Below are 17220 nucleotides of genomic sequence, written 5' to 3'. Positions count from 1 at the left end.
TCCAAAAATATAAGGAAGCCATGAAACTCAGTAGCAAAACTCAATAGCAAAAACCCCACAAAAAACAAAAAACAAATAACCTGACTAAAAAAATGATCAAAAGACCTGATTAGAACTTTTTCAAAGAAGACATACAAATAACCAATAGGAACATGAAGAGATCCTCAACATCATTAATTACCAGGGAAATGTGAGTCAAAACCACAATGAGATATCACCTGAAACCTGTTAGAATGGCTATCATCAAAAAAAAAAAAAAAAGAGCTAACAAATGTCAACAAGGATATGGAGAAAGGGGAACATTTGTGCACTGTTGGTGGGAATGTAAATTTGTGGAGCCATTATGAAAAACAGTATGGATGTTCCTCAAAAAAGTAAACATAGTACTATCATATGATTCAGAAATTCCACTTCTGGGTATATATCTGAAAACAATGATATCAGTATCTCAAAGAGTTATACGCACCCCCATGTTCACTGCAGCATTATTTACAATAACCAAGACATGGAAACAACCTAAGTGTCCACTGACAAATGAATGGATAAATAAAATGTGATATACATATATATACACACAGACACATATATATACATTTATGTTATTCAGACAAAAAGGAAATCTTGCCATTTGTGACAACATGAATGAACCTTGAAAACATTACATTAAATGAAATAAGTTAAAGATAAATACTGTATGATATCATTTATAAGTGAAATCTAAAAACAAAATCTAAAAACAAAAATCTAAAAACAAAAACAATCTCATAGAAACAGGGAACAGATTGGTAGTTGCCAGAGGTGAGGGGTTGGGAGTAGGGGAAATGGGTAAAGGTGGTCAAAGGTACAAACTTCCAGTTGTAAGATGAATATGTTATAAGGATGTAATGCACAGAATGATGACTATAGCTAACAATACTGTATTGTGTATTTGAAAGTTACTAAGAGAGTAGATCTTAAAAGTTCTCACCACACACGTACACAAATGTAACTATGTGAGATGACAGATGTGTTAACTAACCTTATTGTTGTAATTATTTTGCATATATATGTATATTAAATCATTACATTGAGTACCTTAAACTTACAAAATGTTATATCTCAATAAAGCTGGGAGAAAAAGAAGAAAAATGTGGTACATATACACAATGGAATATTATTCAATCATAAAAAAGGAAATCCTGCTATTTGTGACAACATGAAAAAAACTGGAGTACCTTATACTAAATGAAATAAGCCAGACACAGAAAGACAAAAACAGTATGATTTCTCTTATATGTACAATCCAAAAAAATTGAACTTTGGTAAGCATAAATTCATTTTCTAGGTCTGTGGATCTGTTTCTGTTTTGTATATGAGTTCAGTTGTATCATTTTCTTTTAAGAGTCCACATATAAATGATATCATATGATATTTGTCTTTGGCTTACTATGACAATCTTGTGTGTGACATGCAGGTGTGTACTTGGATCACTTGTTAGTACTTATTGGTGGGGATAAAAGTTGAGATATTATGAAATCTCTATTTAATTCCTTTTGGTGGAGACCCAGGGGATGGCAGTATGTCATCTGTGTAATGTACATCTCCAAGTATCAGGGTAACCCAATATGTCAAGGTATTCAGATTTTGAGAAATGAGAATATTTAAGTTTATATCATTATGGCAGTCTCCTCCCACCAGTATATCAATTGAAGGGAAAAAACCCCCACCATCATTTACATTGGTCAAACCCAAGACAGAGACACAGAGAAGCAGAAAAGCTGATATCATACCCTACTCTTCTATTAAAAAATATTTCTCTATGACCCATGTTGGGTATACAGAATCCAACCCTCCCCCAGTACATCCCATTCATAGAGGACTGAGTTCTCCTCCATATTCTCTCCAATGTATCAACCAAGGCACTGGTCGACTTTGCCAACTTACACTGATTTAACTCTGTGATGTTGTCTCTTGCCTGAGGATTCTGTTCTTTTTATCTTTCCATCAAAGTATCTTCTTTCTGTCCAGTGTTAAGATAGACCATTACTCATTCCTAGAAACAACTCCTTTATTCAAAAAGCTCTTTTTAAGGTCACTGACATCTTTGTATAGTATCTAAGTTTTTCATGAAATATTTAGATGTGCTAAGGGCAATCTGAGATTCTATTTAGATAAGGAATCAGGGTTCCTAGAAGGATAGTGGCTCTCAGGCAGCCTACTGATGCTCAGGTGTAGAGCTTCATTGTGCCAACCTTAAAAGCTTAAATTCAAGAAAGAGTTTGCTGAAACCAAGTGATACCGTTACCTCTATCCTGGCCTTCACACCAGTAAGGGTTCAACTGGAGAAGGACAACTAGCAGGAGATAAATATTAAAAGATTTACTCATTTATTGCAAAACATTCACTTATACAACAGTGGGAGCTGGCAAAGCAAGTTGTAAATCTGCAGGGCAGGCTATCAGGAAGGGGAAGCTGGGACTCTTGGGCATGCATTGAAGCTTCTGTTCACAAGTGGAATAGCTTCTTCAGGAAAGCCTCAGATCTGCCCTTAGGGACTTTCATCTGATTGAACATTAGGTCCACCCAGCTTATCTAAGACAGTCTCCCTTATTTAAAGTCAAATGATTATGGACTTTGATGACATCTACAATACCTTCACAGCAACATCTGGATTAGTGTTTGATTGAAAAACTGGGGGCTTATAGCCTAGGCAAGTTGGCATATCAAAACCCATCACACCTGCCATTTATATTGATATGCCCTTTAACCAACCCCACTAACAACAAGATGTGGTTGGGAGATAATAGTGGGAATGGGGGAGCACATCCGGCTGGATATTTAACATGGCAATCTAAGGCATGCGTAATTCAGCCTTTATTTTACCTTTTTTTAAAAAATTTGGCTGCACCACGGGGCTTGCGGATCTTAGTTCCCTGACCAGGGATTGAACCCGCACCCTCAGCAGCGAAAGCGCGGAGTCCTAACCACTGGGCCACTAGGGAATTACCTCAGCCTTTATTTTAAAAGTGTGGCTGCTAATGGCTGTTTTTCTATAGGCAGTGGGGAGCCACTCGTGATCTGATGAGTGTATGTTGGAAAGATAATCCTAGATGTGTACGAGACAGGAATGATGGGATAGACTGAGGCCCAATTTATTTAGGAAGCCCTTTGCAAGATACATAGTAGGGATCTGACCAAAGGCCTAGAGATGGAGAGGAGAAAACAAAACTCGAATCACATAAGGAAGGCAGAAACGTGTTTTAGTTGATCCAGATGAGTTTGGGGGCCAAATACAAATAGCTTGTTTCATGGAGGGAAACATAAAGCAATGCAGGGCAGGAATATTGGTGTTGCAGGTCATTTGACATAGACCTCTGGTGACCTCCCTGCCAAAGTTTGCCTGCTGGCATCCTGACACCTCTGCAGAGACAAAGGTGGTTTGGAGTTCATGGGCAAAGGAGACAGGGCCAGTGGCTGAGAAGGGGAACCAACAGAGAGGTGCTGGTGTCCAGAGAGAGCCATCTGGATCCCTACCTGCCCATCGTCAGTGGACAGAGGATCAGAGGGGCTGCATTTCTTCCTCCGTCATTGAAACCAGGATTGAAGAAGGGCCGCAGAGGTCCAGTGAAGGCACATTCAGAGAAGGTGTAGATGAGGGAGCCATGGTCGGTGATGTTGTAGAAGGAAACAGTGCTGGCCTCATAGTCTAGGAAGATCCCAACTCGGCGTGGAGGCACCTGAAGGTGGAGGGGAGTCTGGGGGCAGGTGCCAGCCTCATAGTTTTGTTTGTTCCATAGCCAAATTGTCCAGAAGCCATTGTTGGGGCTGAGCGAAAACTGCCCCTTCCTCTGCACGGAGTCTCTACAAACCCCCAGGTCCCAGGCCTCCTTTCCCGTCACATCTACCTCCCAGTAAACTTTTCCAGAGTCAAAGTGCTGGGCACCCAGGACCATGGGGTAGGTATCAAATCTCTCCTCATTTTCAGGCACTTCTTGCTGGGTGTTTCCAAGCCTCACTTGTCTCCGATTCTGCGAAAGGATGAGCCACGGATTGGCTGTATGTGGGTCCAGGGTGATGTGTACTGCAGAGAGAAGACCACAGTCAGGCCAGGAGAGTGTGGGGAGTCAGTGACCCTGTGCCTGTGGTGGGGGGATGAGGATGAAAGGGTGACCCTGAGCCTCACTGGGTGAGGAAATGACCCCCTAGCCAACTCTGACCCTTGCCCTGACCTTTGAGGGAACCACCTTCCCTATTTCTGCCCCTGCCCCACCTACTCTGACCTGCCATCTCTCCCCCACCCTGGGATGCACTGTGCAACCTCCTTATCCCCTTTCACTCCCCGGCAGGCCAGTCCCACACCCCTGGTACTGGCCTCACCTCCACATGTCCTCAGCATCTTCTTAACCCCGGGCACATAGTACACATTCCTCAGGTCTGGGGAGGTGATGTCCAGCTCCTTCAGGTTGCAGGACTCACTTCTGGGGGAGAAAGAGTTAGAGACCCTGACTCCAACTCCTACCTCACCCAAATCCTGTTGCTATAATCGCCTTCGGGGAGGACTGATCATTTAATATAATGCAAATTTGCAAAAACACCTCCTGTGTTAGGATTCCTGAGGGTGAAGGGCAAAAGGAGGTAGGATTTAGTTTCTATCCAAGCCTTGCTGGCTACAATGGGCCTCTGCAGCACCTGGACAGTCTGTATCTCCACTCCAAGCCTGAGGTCACCACGCAAGCACATTCTGTTTTATTGTACATCAAGGTGTCTGATACAGGCTGAATCACTTCCATGAGGAACCTAAGGAGTCTCACCCCTATCGTGGGTCTCACCCATGGCTCTTTCTGGGAGGTTTGAAACTGGTTAGATTCTTTTTAAAGAAAGAGTCCCAGCAGGCTGTAGACTCAGAACTTCCCTGTTGGTCATAACTTCACTTTGTGAAGACGTTACAGTCCATTTACTTTGCGCAACTCACCAACTGAGATGTCCATTAATTAGCCTTCTGAGACCAGAAAATATTTGATGGAGGATTGGGTCTTTGAGAATAGGGAAGAGGATGGGGATAACTTCAGTGCACATTTTCTAACTCAAAACCATTTTTCATAGGTATATATGCCTCCTGCTGCCCCATCCTCTAACAAAGAAAACCTCTCCTTACCTTTCCAGGACACTTTTCACCTCCTGAGGAGAAAAGACACAGAGAGTAAGATCTGGAGTCATTGGTTTACGACTGAGACTTCAGTCCTGTGGGTGACGCGATGCCACCCTGAGGTTCACAGGGCACTGCTCTCTGCCCCATCCCTCTGGGCCAAGGCCCAAAAGATGCTTCTGACCAGCTTGGAACAAAAGGCATGTGTGGGTGCTTGTGGGGGAAGCAGAAACCCAGCATGGGTGTGACTTACAGTTAGGGGAAGCAAGAGCAGCTTACAAACTCTGACTCAGAAAACAAATTAAAAAGACCAGATTCTTGATGGGGGTGGGTGGGAGAGAAAAAAGGGGCAAATAGCCAGCCTGGCTGAGGCCCAGAGACAGTCACAGAGAAAGAATGGCCAAGTCAGCATGCACAGAATGCACAGAAACTGCTCTTATTTGTGGGCTTGCACGATTTGGGGAGGAAGGGCTGGCTAGTTAGAGCTCTGTCCTCTGCTGTAGTTAACGTAGCCCCCGTCATGTATGTGAAACCAGAACATCTGAGAATATTCTGTGGCAGGGGTTGGGGTCCTTACCTGGGAACTGGCAGGCTCCTAGGCCCAGGCAAAAGTGCCTTAGAAAGCTCTGCTCAGTGCTGGGCAGAAGCAAGATTTAGATAACGGGAAGAAGAGAGTCTGCCAAGTCAAATCAATCCTGTGGGCTTTTTTGCACAAACCAGAAATGGCTTCATGACCATATCTGACCCAGAGACAGTGAAAAGGTGTGGGGAAAATAGAAACCATAGAATGTTACAGCATAGAGGGACTTTTGAGACCATCTAGTCCAAAGGTTCCCAAAGTGAGGCAAGCATATCATTGGTGGATGTGAGATGACTTTGAGTAGAACACACATCAATGAATTTATGTTTTTTTAAAAACTATTTTTTATAAATTCATTGATGTGTGCTCTACTTTTTTATTTATTTATTTATTTTTTTTGCGGTACGCGGGCCTCTCACTGCTGTGGCCTCTCCCGTTGCGGAGCACAGGCTCCGGATGCGCAGGCTCAGCAGCCATGGCTCACGGGCCCAGCCGCTCTGCGGCATATGGGATCCTCCCAGACCGGGGCACGAACCCGTATCCCCTGCATCGGCAGGCGGACTCTCAACCACTGCGCCGCCAGGGAGGCCCTGTGTGCTCTACTTAATACCTCTTACTATTCAGGTGAACTTGGTTAAGCTATTTAGCTTTAGTCTCTCACTAAATCTCTTCACATCTCTGCACCTTAGTTTTCTCATCTATGAAACGGGGATAACAGTAGCATCCAACTCATTGCATTGTCATGAGGGACTAAACACCTGGTATGTTATATGTGCTATTTAAGAATTTGCAGTTATTAATATTATTGTTATGAAACACATTAGAAAAGGTATCAGTAACATAACACATGGCTACTATTGTTTAGGACAAATTTCTTTTTCTTTTTTTTTTTTTGTATAACTTGTCTTGTTTAATTATTACTAAACTCCTATTAGGTAAGTACTGTTATTTATATTCCATTTACAGATTAGGAAACAGGCACAGAACAAGCAAAGTCACAAGGATAGCCATATAACTCAATAAATCGTGCAATTAGCGTATACATCTAAGCTATATTACCAAATGAGAACACTGGCTTAGGCCAAATAAGGGAGAAACAAAGTCACATTTTAATATTTCTCTAAAATTCTCATTTCCTGGTCCTGATTTTCCTGGGAGGACAAAATTATGCTCACAAGGTTTAGTTTTATTTTCTCAGTTATTTTACTTTTAGCTTTATTTCCTCATTTCCAATCTACTGTTTTTATGTTCAGTAGGTAGTTCATAATATAAATGATAATAAAATTAACTAACATTTATGCAACCACATACTGTATTCCAGGTACTGTTCTAAGCATTTTATATGTACTGAAACCGAGCAGGACCCTGTGCGGCTTTCCCAAGAGTGGACCATTTTTTTGTCCCCTCTTTTTTTTCTTTTCTTTTTTTTAAATTGAAGTATAGTTGATTTTAACTGAAGTATAGTTAATGTTTCAGGTGTACGGCAAAGTGATTCAGTTACACATATATATATATACATATCGATTCTTTTTCAAATTCTTTTCCATTATAGATTATTGCAAGATATTGAATACAGTTCCCTGTGCTATTCAGTAGGTCCTTGTTATTTATCTATTTTATATACAGTAGTGTATATCTGTTAGTCCCAAATCTGTAATTTATCTCTCATCCCCTTTCCTCCTTGGTAGCCATAAGTCTGTTTTTTATGTCTGTGAGTCTGTTTCTATTTTGTAAAATAAGTTCCTTTGTACTATTTTTTTACAGTCCACATATAAGTGATATCATGATATTTGTCTTTGAGGACAAATTTCCTTTTAAACTAAATTTATTCAGGTAAAAGAGTGAGACAATTTAAAGAAAAAAGTAACATGCTCAAATCATTTGGGTAGTTCACAGAAGTAGCAGAAAGTGTAAAGATGATAAATTTATGACTAAAGCCTGGGGAACCCCTGTTATTTAGCCCACTCCCTCCCTTGTTTCACAAATGGAGAAATTAGGTCTAGGAAAGGAAAATGACAATTTAGGGTAACAGAGAGAATTGGTGGCAGGGCTGGGGCCAGGCTACTGTCTCTTTGAGATATGTAATACTATAATATCCATTTAACACATGAGAAACCTGATCCTCAGAAAGATTAAAGTCATGAATCTGGTATGTATTAGAGCAGGCACTTACCAGAGATGTCCATTTCTTTTAATTGCTGCATGGAATATTCCCACCTAAAATTGTATCTTTCCATGCCTTGAATGCAAACCACTCATGGGTCTGAATTCCAGTTTGTTTTATTTAAGAAAACTCCAGGGACCAAGTCTCTGTGTGCTCTGAAGGTAGCCCCGAAGAGCTCTGGCTTTTTTCAATTACTCCTTGAATCTCAGAGGGGAGCCCGTCCTCAGGCCTCACCTGCAGCAGTTCCAGCGCTGAGCCCCGACTCCTCCTCTCTAGTTCTGAGATCAGCTCCTGCAGGGCCTGGCTCTGCTGGGCCAACCTGGCCTCTGTGGCCCCCAGGACTCTCAGCTGTTCCCTCTCATCCTCCTCCAGCTTCTGCAGTTGCCTCTGCTCCTCTTCAGCCAGGAAGTTTTTCTGTCTTACAAACTCTTCGTGAATCCTCAATTTGTGTGCCTCAACCTTCCCCTTTGGTGTCAATGGAAAGAAAAGAGTTTTTTTTTTTTTTTTTTTTGCGGTACGTGGGCCTCTCACTGTTGTGGCCTCTCCCATTGCGGAGCACAGGCTCCGGACGCGCAGGCTCAGAGGCCATGGCTCACGGGCCCAGCTGCTCCGCGGCATGTGGGATCCTCCCGGACCGGGGCACAAACCTGTGTTCCCTGTATTGGCAGGCGGACTCTCAACCACTGCACCACCAGGGAAGCCCTAGAGGTGGTTTTTTATCACAGTCTCCTAAGCTTTGGGAATGGAAGTGCCCATATCTATTTCTATTCCTGGAAGACTCACCACTCTGGCTCTGTCTGGGAATAAACACACACGTCTACAATTTTGCTGGGGAGGTGGGGGGCTGAGACTCCTGGGACTAAGAGGGGAACGGGGCTGCTGGGAGCGCACCATGGCTGCCCTCCAACCGCAGCGGCATCTGCCTATGGTATCGGAGATTTCCTCAACCTCCTTCAAATTGCCACCCAAACATGCCCCTTGGTCTTCATATCTCAGTGAGTAACTGAGAGAGTAACACCCGGCCCCACTGCCAACAACCTCGCAAAGACAGGCTCACAACCCCGTTCCTAAGTTCTGGGGGAAAGGAGTCTTTGGGATATTCTTGGCTTGCTCTCTCCTGCTTGTAACTGGAGGGTCACTCGATGACACAGGATGACCTCTTTTGCCACCACAGCCTGACTCACCATTCCCCGGTCCCAAATCTTCCTTTTCTGGGATCTCCTGGCCTTGAGCTCCTTCCCCTCCCTTCTAGTCCCTGGCACGCCCCGCCTCCTAATTCCTGGTGCAGAACAAGCTGTAGCTCTCCATTACACTTGGACCAGTGACCTGGACATGGTCAAGCAACCAACTGGTCAGACTGTTTTTCCTACCTTAGACCTTGATGGTTCCCTTAAGTCTGTTCCTCACAGCCCTTGTCATTTCCCGATGGGCCAAGTCATTGGTGTCTCTCCTGGGATTCCTCCATCTCAGACACTGAGGCTCTGTGCTGTCCTCTCCAGAGACTAGGCTCAAGGAGAAGGAGCTTCAGGGTGTGTCTGTCCCTCAGCAGCTTCTGTTAAGACTCTCCATCTGATTGGAAGCTCTCTTTGAGCTCCACCCGTTTTTATTCCCCTCCATCAGGAGACCTAGGGGACAGTTGGTTCCTGGGGAGTGAGATATAGGGACTGGCATAGCTATGGTTAGGGCTTTCCTGAGTCCAGGACCCTGGACCCTCCCCAGGCTTCTAAGATTCCCTTCAGGACATGACTCTTGCCTTCCAGGCTGCTTTCTTCATTGCAACATCCACTTCCAACTTCTCAGTCAACTCCTGCTTGTTTCTTAGTTTCTGTAGTGCCACCTGGAGCTTCTCCTGCAGAGAAAGATAGCAGGTTAATGCCCACTCAGATCAAGAAGTAAGATGCGGTGGCATGAGGTGGGGGAAGATCATACTGATTCTTAGAAAAGTCTGAGTGCAGAGGATGAGCAAGAACTAGAGTCTTTTGGGGGTAGGAATTCTGTGGATGGGAAGACTTTGGAAAAAGCCTGATGTTTCTTACAAAACAGAGCCACACTGTTAGGGTAGTGGGGACGGGGGCACTACTCATTCTTAATTAACCAGGAGGCCACAAGGAAACATGATCCATGCAGCATTTCCCCATAACATATACTCTGCTCCTGGGGAATGAGAAAATTGTGCTGAGCTTGCAATTCTCCCCTTAAATAAGACACAGAAGGCAGGAGACCCCCATCCTTTCCCCATCCCCTGAACTCCACAGGTGACTCTCTCCCATTCCCAGCCCTGGGGAACAAAGCAGTCATCAAGGCCCTATCTCCTTTCTACCTGTTCGTGCCTCCATGCTAAGGCCTCACCTGGTACTCCTGAGCAGCCTCCTCAATAGGGACCATGGGGTGGCCACGGTGTTTCTGGGACTGGGAACACACCCAGCAAAGGGCCTTCCCATCTTCCTTACAAAATAGGTGAAGTTTCTCTCTGTGCACCACACAGAGCTCCCCTTGTGTGCCCTCCTTGGCATCCTGGCTGATTTTTCTAAGATTCTCCACCATGTTGGCCACCTGTCGATTGGGCCGGAGGTTCCGGAGCAGGAAGTGGTGCCGGCACACAGGACAGACACTGCCCCCAGCTTTCCCAACCTCAGAGATGCATTCCTGGCAGAAGCTGTGACCACATTCGATGCTCATGGGCTCCACCATGGGATCCAGGCAGATAGGGCACGTGACCTCCTCCCACATCATTGCCAAGGGCACTGCTGAGGCCATAGGGGTAATGTTCCTACTAAGCAACACTGGGGAGATCTTCCAGTGGCCTAGTGGGAGAGAAGAAGAGGAAAGGAGGAGATGAGAAGAGCTGTGTGAGAAAAGCAAGACAATTCAAGGGAAACCACCAGGGAGAGTGAAAACAAGAAAAGGAACTCAACCTGAATAACAAGAGCTTCTCCTCCATAGTCTGGTTCACTGATCCAGTCAGACAGAAGGGGAAACTGAGTCCCCAAAAGAGATAGCAAAAATTGTTGAGAACCTGAGATACTGCTGCTTACAATTCGACTTTCATCATGTCCATCTCTTCTTAAGCCCTCAGTGCTCGGGCTTTACCTGTCCATCTTCCATCTCAGGCCACTGGTCTTCAACTCTGTTGAGAGCTAATCCTAATAGTAGCGACCATTTACCATGCATCTTCCATGTGCCAAGTGCTACATATTTCACATAGATCTTCATTAATTTTTGCAATAATGGCAGGAACTATCTATATCTATCTATCTGTAATCTGAATATATATAAGAATATTTATATTTATTCTTATATATTCTCATAAGTATATATCTGTACGTGCACATATGTATATGTGTATATACATATGTGTATACACACACACATACACACAAATGTGTGGTTGATTGAACACTCCCTGGGCTCTTCTCTCAGCTACTCTGAACCTGGCACCTGTCTTCGTTTCTTCCAGGGCATAGACCCATACGTTTCTAACATTCTAAGCAACCCTGTCCCTCTCACCTCCAGAGGGGGCCTTTTGGGGATGGGAGTCTCAGGGATTGCAGACCCACCCCACACCGGGCTCCCCTGGACCACCCTCCGAGCTAGGTTGCCATCCTAGTTCTCCCAGTTTCCCTGGGTCCTTCATCCCAGCTCAGGTGCCGGCAGCAGGGCAGCCCGAGCTCCTTCCTGGAAGTCAGGTTCGCAGCCCAGCCTCCACCCAGGCAGCAGGGGAAGAACTGCTGGGTTAGGGTTGAGGGAGACCTGCTGCGAAGGGAAAAGTGAGATCGCAGGCTCTAGGGGTGGGGACTGCTTAGGAAGGGGCTCTTCAGATCTGGGGAAGGGGAGAGAGGTCCCCAAGGCAGGGCTGGGGGACCTCCGTCTAGCCAAATTCACTCACCTTTTCAAAGAACTTAGCAGATACTAGCCGGCTCCCCGTTTCACTTTCGATTTCCTGTCAAAGGCCAGTCTGAAAGGGAGGGGGCGGAGCAGGAGGAGAGTGGGAGGGGCAAAGGGAGGAGGAAGGAGGAGGGGTTGAGGTGCAGCCTGTGACGGGAACCGTGGGCGGGGGCTTTTTGGAGGCTGGGGCTGAGTGAAAACTCCGCAGCACTTAGTCCTTGCTTTGCGCTCCCTCCCGTGTCCTCACTGTCTAATAGAGTAAAATATCGTTATCTGCTGCGTGGAGGAGTCATGCTGCTTTATCTGACACTGGTCATCACCCCACGCCTACGTGGTGTGCCCGCGTGCAGGAGCGGCTCTTAAGGAGGTTTGGATGGACAGGAGTGCCCGGGAGCTCTCCCGCAGAGGCCACCTTCTGTTTCCTACTTCCCAAAACAATTCCTTTTCAGGAGACTTGATATTCTTTTAATATCGGGGGAGAGAGATTTTTTCGCATTACCCCAAGGTGGCATCACAGCAGTGAGTGGTAAGAAGGGACTTGACATTTATTCAGCACCAACTGTGCACTTATCACTGAGCTAGGGATTTTCTCTGGCTGTTTTATTATTATTATTAAAGTTGTGGGAAAATACACATAACATTTACCATCTTAACCAATTTTAAGTGCATAGTTCAGTGGCATTCAATACATTCACATTGTTGTATAACCATTACCACCACCCATGCACAGAACTTTCTTCATCTTGCCAATCTAAAACTCTGTACCCATTAAACAATAATTTCCCATTCCCTCCCCTCAGACCCTGGCAACCACCGTTCTGTTTTCTGTTTCTGTGAGTTTGACTATTTTAGGTGCTTCATGTAAGTGGAATCATACAGTATTTGTCCCTTCATGACTGGTTTCTTTTACTTAATGTAATGTCCTCAAGGTTCATCCATGTTGTAGCATGTAACAGGATTTCCTTCCTCTTTAAGGCTGAATAATATTCCAGTGTCTGGGTATACATTTTGATTATCCATTCATCTGTCAGTGGATGCTTGGGTGGCTTCCATCTTTTGGCTATTGTGAATAACACTGCTATGTCAGGTTATATTATTTAAGTCACACAACAACTTAGTGATTCAGGGTTTATTACTCATATTACAGGAATGGACACAGAGGCTGAATGGAGTGAGGTGACTTGCTTTAAGTGACGCAGTAGGCATAGGTGCATGAGAGTTAAAGTTCCAGGGAAAACCCTCATTTTAGGGACAGCCAGGAGATAACAGGCTGCCCTGATAGTTCAGGCAGAGGCTGCAGGGGCAGCTGATAGAAATGTGGCTGTAGAGGAGGAAGGAGAAAAGAGGAAGGATGGTAAGGCTAGAAGAATTCTCAATTCCTTCTTACTCATTCTTTTTTTTTTTTTTGGTCCCTGTATAACTTAAGGTAAAAACATCCATTGATTTTCACTTAATATTTACTATAGATTTTGGAAACCTAAAGACACTTCATGCTTCTTTGAAATTTCCAATTCTGTTTTTAAGAGAATTTGCTCAGTGAAAGGCTCTCAGGTGATATCTAATGTCCAAATTGTGCCACTGTACCCAGACTTAATTCCAGGAACATAGTCCCAGAAAGCAAAGTTGGAAACAGAGTTAAACAAACAAACAAAAATGAAAGGTAGAAGAGACTTGTGAGTTTGAAAACACTCAGAAAATGGCCGCTTCACATCACTACAGACACTTTGTGGTTTCCAGCAGGCACGAAGTAGAACTGTTGGGAGGAGAACTGTAGAAAAGAGCACAGGTCTCATGACAGGGCAGACTGGATTCAGTGCTAGCCTTGCTATTTACTAGTGACATGCCATTTCTCTGAGCATCAGTGTCCTCATCTATTATATGACGATGTTAATACATATGCCACAGGGTTTCTTTGGCAAATGTTCAATAATATGCACACAGATCAATTAATGTAATGCATACATAGCTGCAACAGTTCCCACCTTGGCAATTGGCTATAAGACCAAAATTGCCACTCATTCCAAATTCTCCTCATTCACTGCCAGCACTTTAGTACTTCAGTGTTCTTTTCCTAGTAAGGTGACCCAAGTCTTCATTTCTGAAGGTTCAATATCAATGTTCCTGTCTTTAATGCATTGGCCATTGTTACAGGACAATGGTAACTAGGAATCTCTCCAATGCTTATTTTAGGTTTTAAGCATAGTCCTCCTTGCCCCCATTATGTACCAGCAACCCAAGTTCTCTTGGTAATAGGGATAAGTCATTCCAGCTAGTATAGAAACCTCATCCTCTATTTCTTCAGTGGCTGAAGAAGCCCCAAAGAGCCAGGGGATAGTGTCAAATTCCTATTTATTAGAACAGATTTTCTTATGCTGGTGGAAGAGCTTCTCCTTTCTTTACTAGACCCTTCGAACAGTTCTGAGCCCTATGTTGGGGGGGGTGGAAAGAAAATGTTCTGTAAATATTACTAGTTTGATGGTAACAGGGGCCACATCCGCCTCCCTTCTTGATTCTCTGAAGAGTGTGTTTATAATGGATATAAAAAATGCCATCACATATTAGTTGTTGATTTTAAGCATGTACCAGAATTTATGGTACAACCTTCCTATATCATAGGGTGGGGTTTCCAAATTGCTGCCATACCTGAGCCTTCAGCAGTACATCCCAGAGTTTTGTTGGGCCAACTTTTTCTGGCTGATGGTGTACATTGTCAGACCACTGCATTCCACAGGGCAATCCCATTATCAGAATTCTTGGACTGTAAAATCAGTTCCTTGGTTGCAGGTGATATTGTTGGATACACAGATGGTGTAAGTCTAAAAATGGTGGTGCTGGCAGAAGCAATGTAAGATGGAAAATGAATCTGTCTCTGGAACAGTACCTATTATGTGAGGACAAATGGCTGTCTGTTCAATGTAATTAACATTCCACTAGAAGACTGTCTAGATTCTCTTAGAAATAGGGAAAAATCAGGCTTCAGAGTTGGCCTTTTAGGTGCAAGTGTCGGTAGCAGCAGGGTTATAATCTCTGCCTGAGCATGGGTTTCTCCTCGAAGCTATCTGTTTACCATTACTGATAAAGACACTTGTATAAGAGCCCACTGAACAAGCAACATGTGACTGGGAAGAGGCTGATCAACATCCACAGGATGGGTCATCTTACTTACCTGATTATTGAGTGCCTTCTCTGTGTTGTATGTCCTCTGGTGTGTATTCACATGGGACAAAAATATTTTCACTCTGGACCCTTTCCTAGAGGTTCAATGCATACTTCTATCCATAACTCTTTGTTATCAATCTTTGAATCTTTTATTTTTCAGCCCTGGACCACAGGCCAACCTGTAAGACACAGTCAAGGTGGTATATATATCATCTACATCAATTCATCTTTTTTTTTTTTTTTTCAAGCAAAGCAGACAACGCCCTGCTTCAAGTTTTGTCCACTGGGAAGATTTTCCTTCACCACTGTCTTGCAGGATGATATGCATTGGATACTAATCTTGTGCACCGTATCAGATCCTCTTGAACCCCCTCTTATTCTCTTAGCACCCTACCAGTGCTGGGTTACCACTCCATACACACACTTTCGGATTTGGATGAGACATCACGCTGCAGGGCATGGGATCCAGATTTCTGAGCAGCTGTTATAGGCAAATGCCACAAGCAAAAAGTGAAGGGGGTTAGTTCTCCATGAGGTGAACATTGATAGGAGAGATAGGAGAGAGTGGGACTGATAAATTCCCTTCCTTTCTCTCCCATGGACTACTTCTAGATGAGGCTCCTTCTTGCAGTTCTGATGAGCAAACCCACTGGCCAAGGAGCTTGTCAGGTCTTCTTTGAAACTCATTATGAATCATTATCCAGTGTGATAATGCATTGAATTGCATTGTTTTGCATTTTTTCCTCACCCCAAGGCTGATTGTCTTGCTTCTCTTTTTTCTTACCCTCACTGCCTGCTGAATAAAGGTCACTAATTTAATCATACCTCAGGTTCACCTAGAGAATCTGGTCAATCTTCCTCCAATATTTGCAATGCCTAAACCCAGTTAGAAACCAGATCACAAGGGAGCCTGGGAAACCCAGCATTCAGGAATTAACCTCTTGCAATAAAGAGGGAGAAGGGATATATTTGAGAGCAAACATGCAAATGACTGGCTCGGTGTTTTATACATATCATCTTATTTATAACTCTCTAGATAGTCTTATCATCTCAGTTTTATAGAGTAGATGCTGATGCATTTAGAGTCTAGGTACCTGACACAGGGTACCTAGTTTAAAAGTCAGGAGTTTAAGTTCTGCTTGATGCCATATACAATGATCTTAACTATAATCCAGGCAAGCCTTTTGTTTTTATGTATTTAGGGCCAGTGTATCCTTAAAGTCTCAACTCAAACACCATCCTCTTTTACATAAAACCTTCCCTATTCCTCCTTGTCTACTAAAGGAGAGAGTAATATACCAGTTTAGCTTTTACACACATTTACTCTTTTTTTGAGGCATAAGCTAGTAGAGGATAGGATTGATGCCTATCTAATCTCTGGGTAAAGCACAGTGAATAAAGGGACCCCAAATTTGTGAACCATTTCAAATAATATTGGATAATTTAGATTTTAGAATGAGTCAAATGGGGAGCAGTCTCTCATAAGAAGATAGAATTACACTTAAGTTTCACCTGCCTACTTCCATTTATCATTCTTTATCCCATCCCTGATTTGAGAGCTGACTCTTGCATTAGCCATATTTATTACTTGTAAGGCAAAGAAAGCATCCTAGAATTAGGTACTGGAAAAGCTAAAGAAAATATTTCATCAGAGAGATGTCAGTATTTCAACAAACATTTAGGAATTCATTAAAAAATGATCTCTTTACCCCTAGAAACTGAAATATAAGAAACTCCAAAATTTCTAAAATTTCAATGAATGAAAAAATGGTGTGTAATAGGTATAGGAAGGCTTATATTGGGGTGTGGCCCACGGAGGACAGAGAGATTGGTCTCCTGGTTGAAAGAACCACCTGGAAAACCCCAGGAACTGCTAATAGCCTCAAGCAGACAGAACCTGGAAATATCCTGTTCCCTAATCTGCAGGAAACACTGGAACCTGGAGTGGAATAAAGAGAAGTTAGGACTCACAGATATAGAGAACAAACAGTGGTTACCAGTGGGCATGGAGGGGAAATATAGAGGTGGAGGAGCGGAGCTTACAAACTACTGGGTGTAAGATAGCCTTAAGAATGTATTGTACAACACAGGGAATATAGACAATATTTTGTAATAACTGTAAATGGAAAGTAACCTTTAAATATTGTATAAGAAATAAAAATAAAAATAAATATAAAAAAAGAGGTGTCAGGACGTCCTGCAGTGTAGCCTGACACCTCTACATTGTCTTCTTTTCATACTAGAGAGAAAGGAAGAGAGGATGGCTTTTCTACAAAATAACTGACCAACTTTCTCAAGACTCTCAAG

General features: G+C 43.5%; 1 protein-coding gene across 3 annotated transcripts; it reads right to left on the bottom strand.

Annotated features, from left to right (window-relative positions):
• Positions 1 to 2428: 2428 nt before the first annotated feature.
• TRIM21 (tripartite motif containing 21) lies at positions 2429 to 11821 on the bottom strand. 3 transcript variants are annotated; one of them, XM_081239240.1, is made up of 7 exons: positions 11756 to 11821; positions 10219 to 10673; positions 9623 to 9718; positions 8104 to 8334; positions 5135 to 5157; positions 4357 to 4457; positions 2429 to 4060 (listed from the first exon to the last, which is right to left on the bottom strand). In XM_081239240.1, the coding sequence occupies exons 2-7, from the start codon at positions 10624 to 10626 to the stop codon at positions 3510 to 3512; spliced, it is 1410 nt and encodes a 469-aa protein (XP_081095366.1). In that variant the 5' UTR covers positions 10627 to 10673; positions 11756 to 11821; the 3' UTR covers positions 2429 to 3509. The 3 variants fall into 3 exon arrangements, with proteins under 3 accessions (XP_081095366.1, XP_081095368.1, XP_081095367.1); XM_081239242.1 differs by lacking the exon at positions 11756 to 11821 and adding an exon at positions 10905 to 11021; XM_081239241.1 differs by lacking the exon at positions 11756 to 11821 and adding an exon at positions 10785 to 10818.
• Between the last annotated feature and the right edge of the window lie 5399 nt (positions 11822 to 17220).

Source organism: Mesoplodon bidens (assembly GCF_964165515.1).
Source record: "Mesoplodon bidens genome assembly, chromosome: 7".
Classification (NCBI taxonomy): domain Eukaryota; kingdom Metazoa; phylum Chordata; class Mammalia; order Artiodactyla; family Ziphiidae; genus Mesoplodon; species Mesoplodon bidens.
Note: the sequence above shows the minus strand (reverse complement) of the source record. Positions and strands in the feature narration are given on the sequence as shown.

Bases quoted from the DNA above. Each gene is read 5' to 3' on its own strand.
- TRIM21 (XM_081239240.1), bottom strand. From the start codon at position 10,626: ATGGCCTCAGCAGTGCCCTTGGCAATGATGTGGGAGGAGGTCACGTGC. The intron at 9,719-10,218 runs GTGAGGCCTTAG...CTTTCTCTGCAG, and splicing joins AGGCTGCTCAGGAGTACCAG to GAGAAGCTCCAGGTGGCACT. The intron at 5,158-8,103 runs GTGAGGCCTGAG...TTTTCTCCTCAG, and splicing joins CAGCGCTGGAACTGCTGCAG to GAGGTGAAAAGTGTCCTGGA.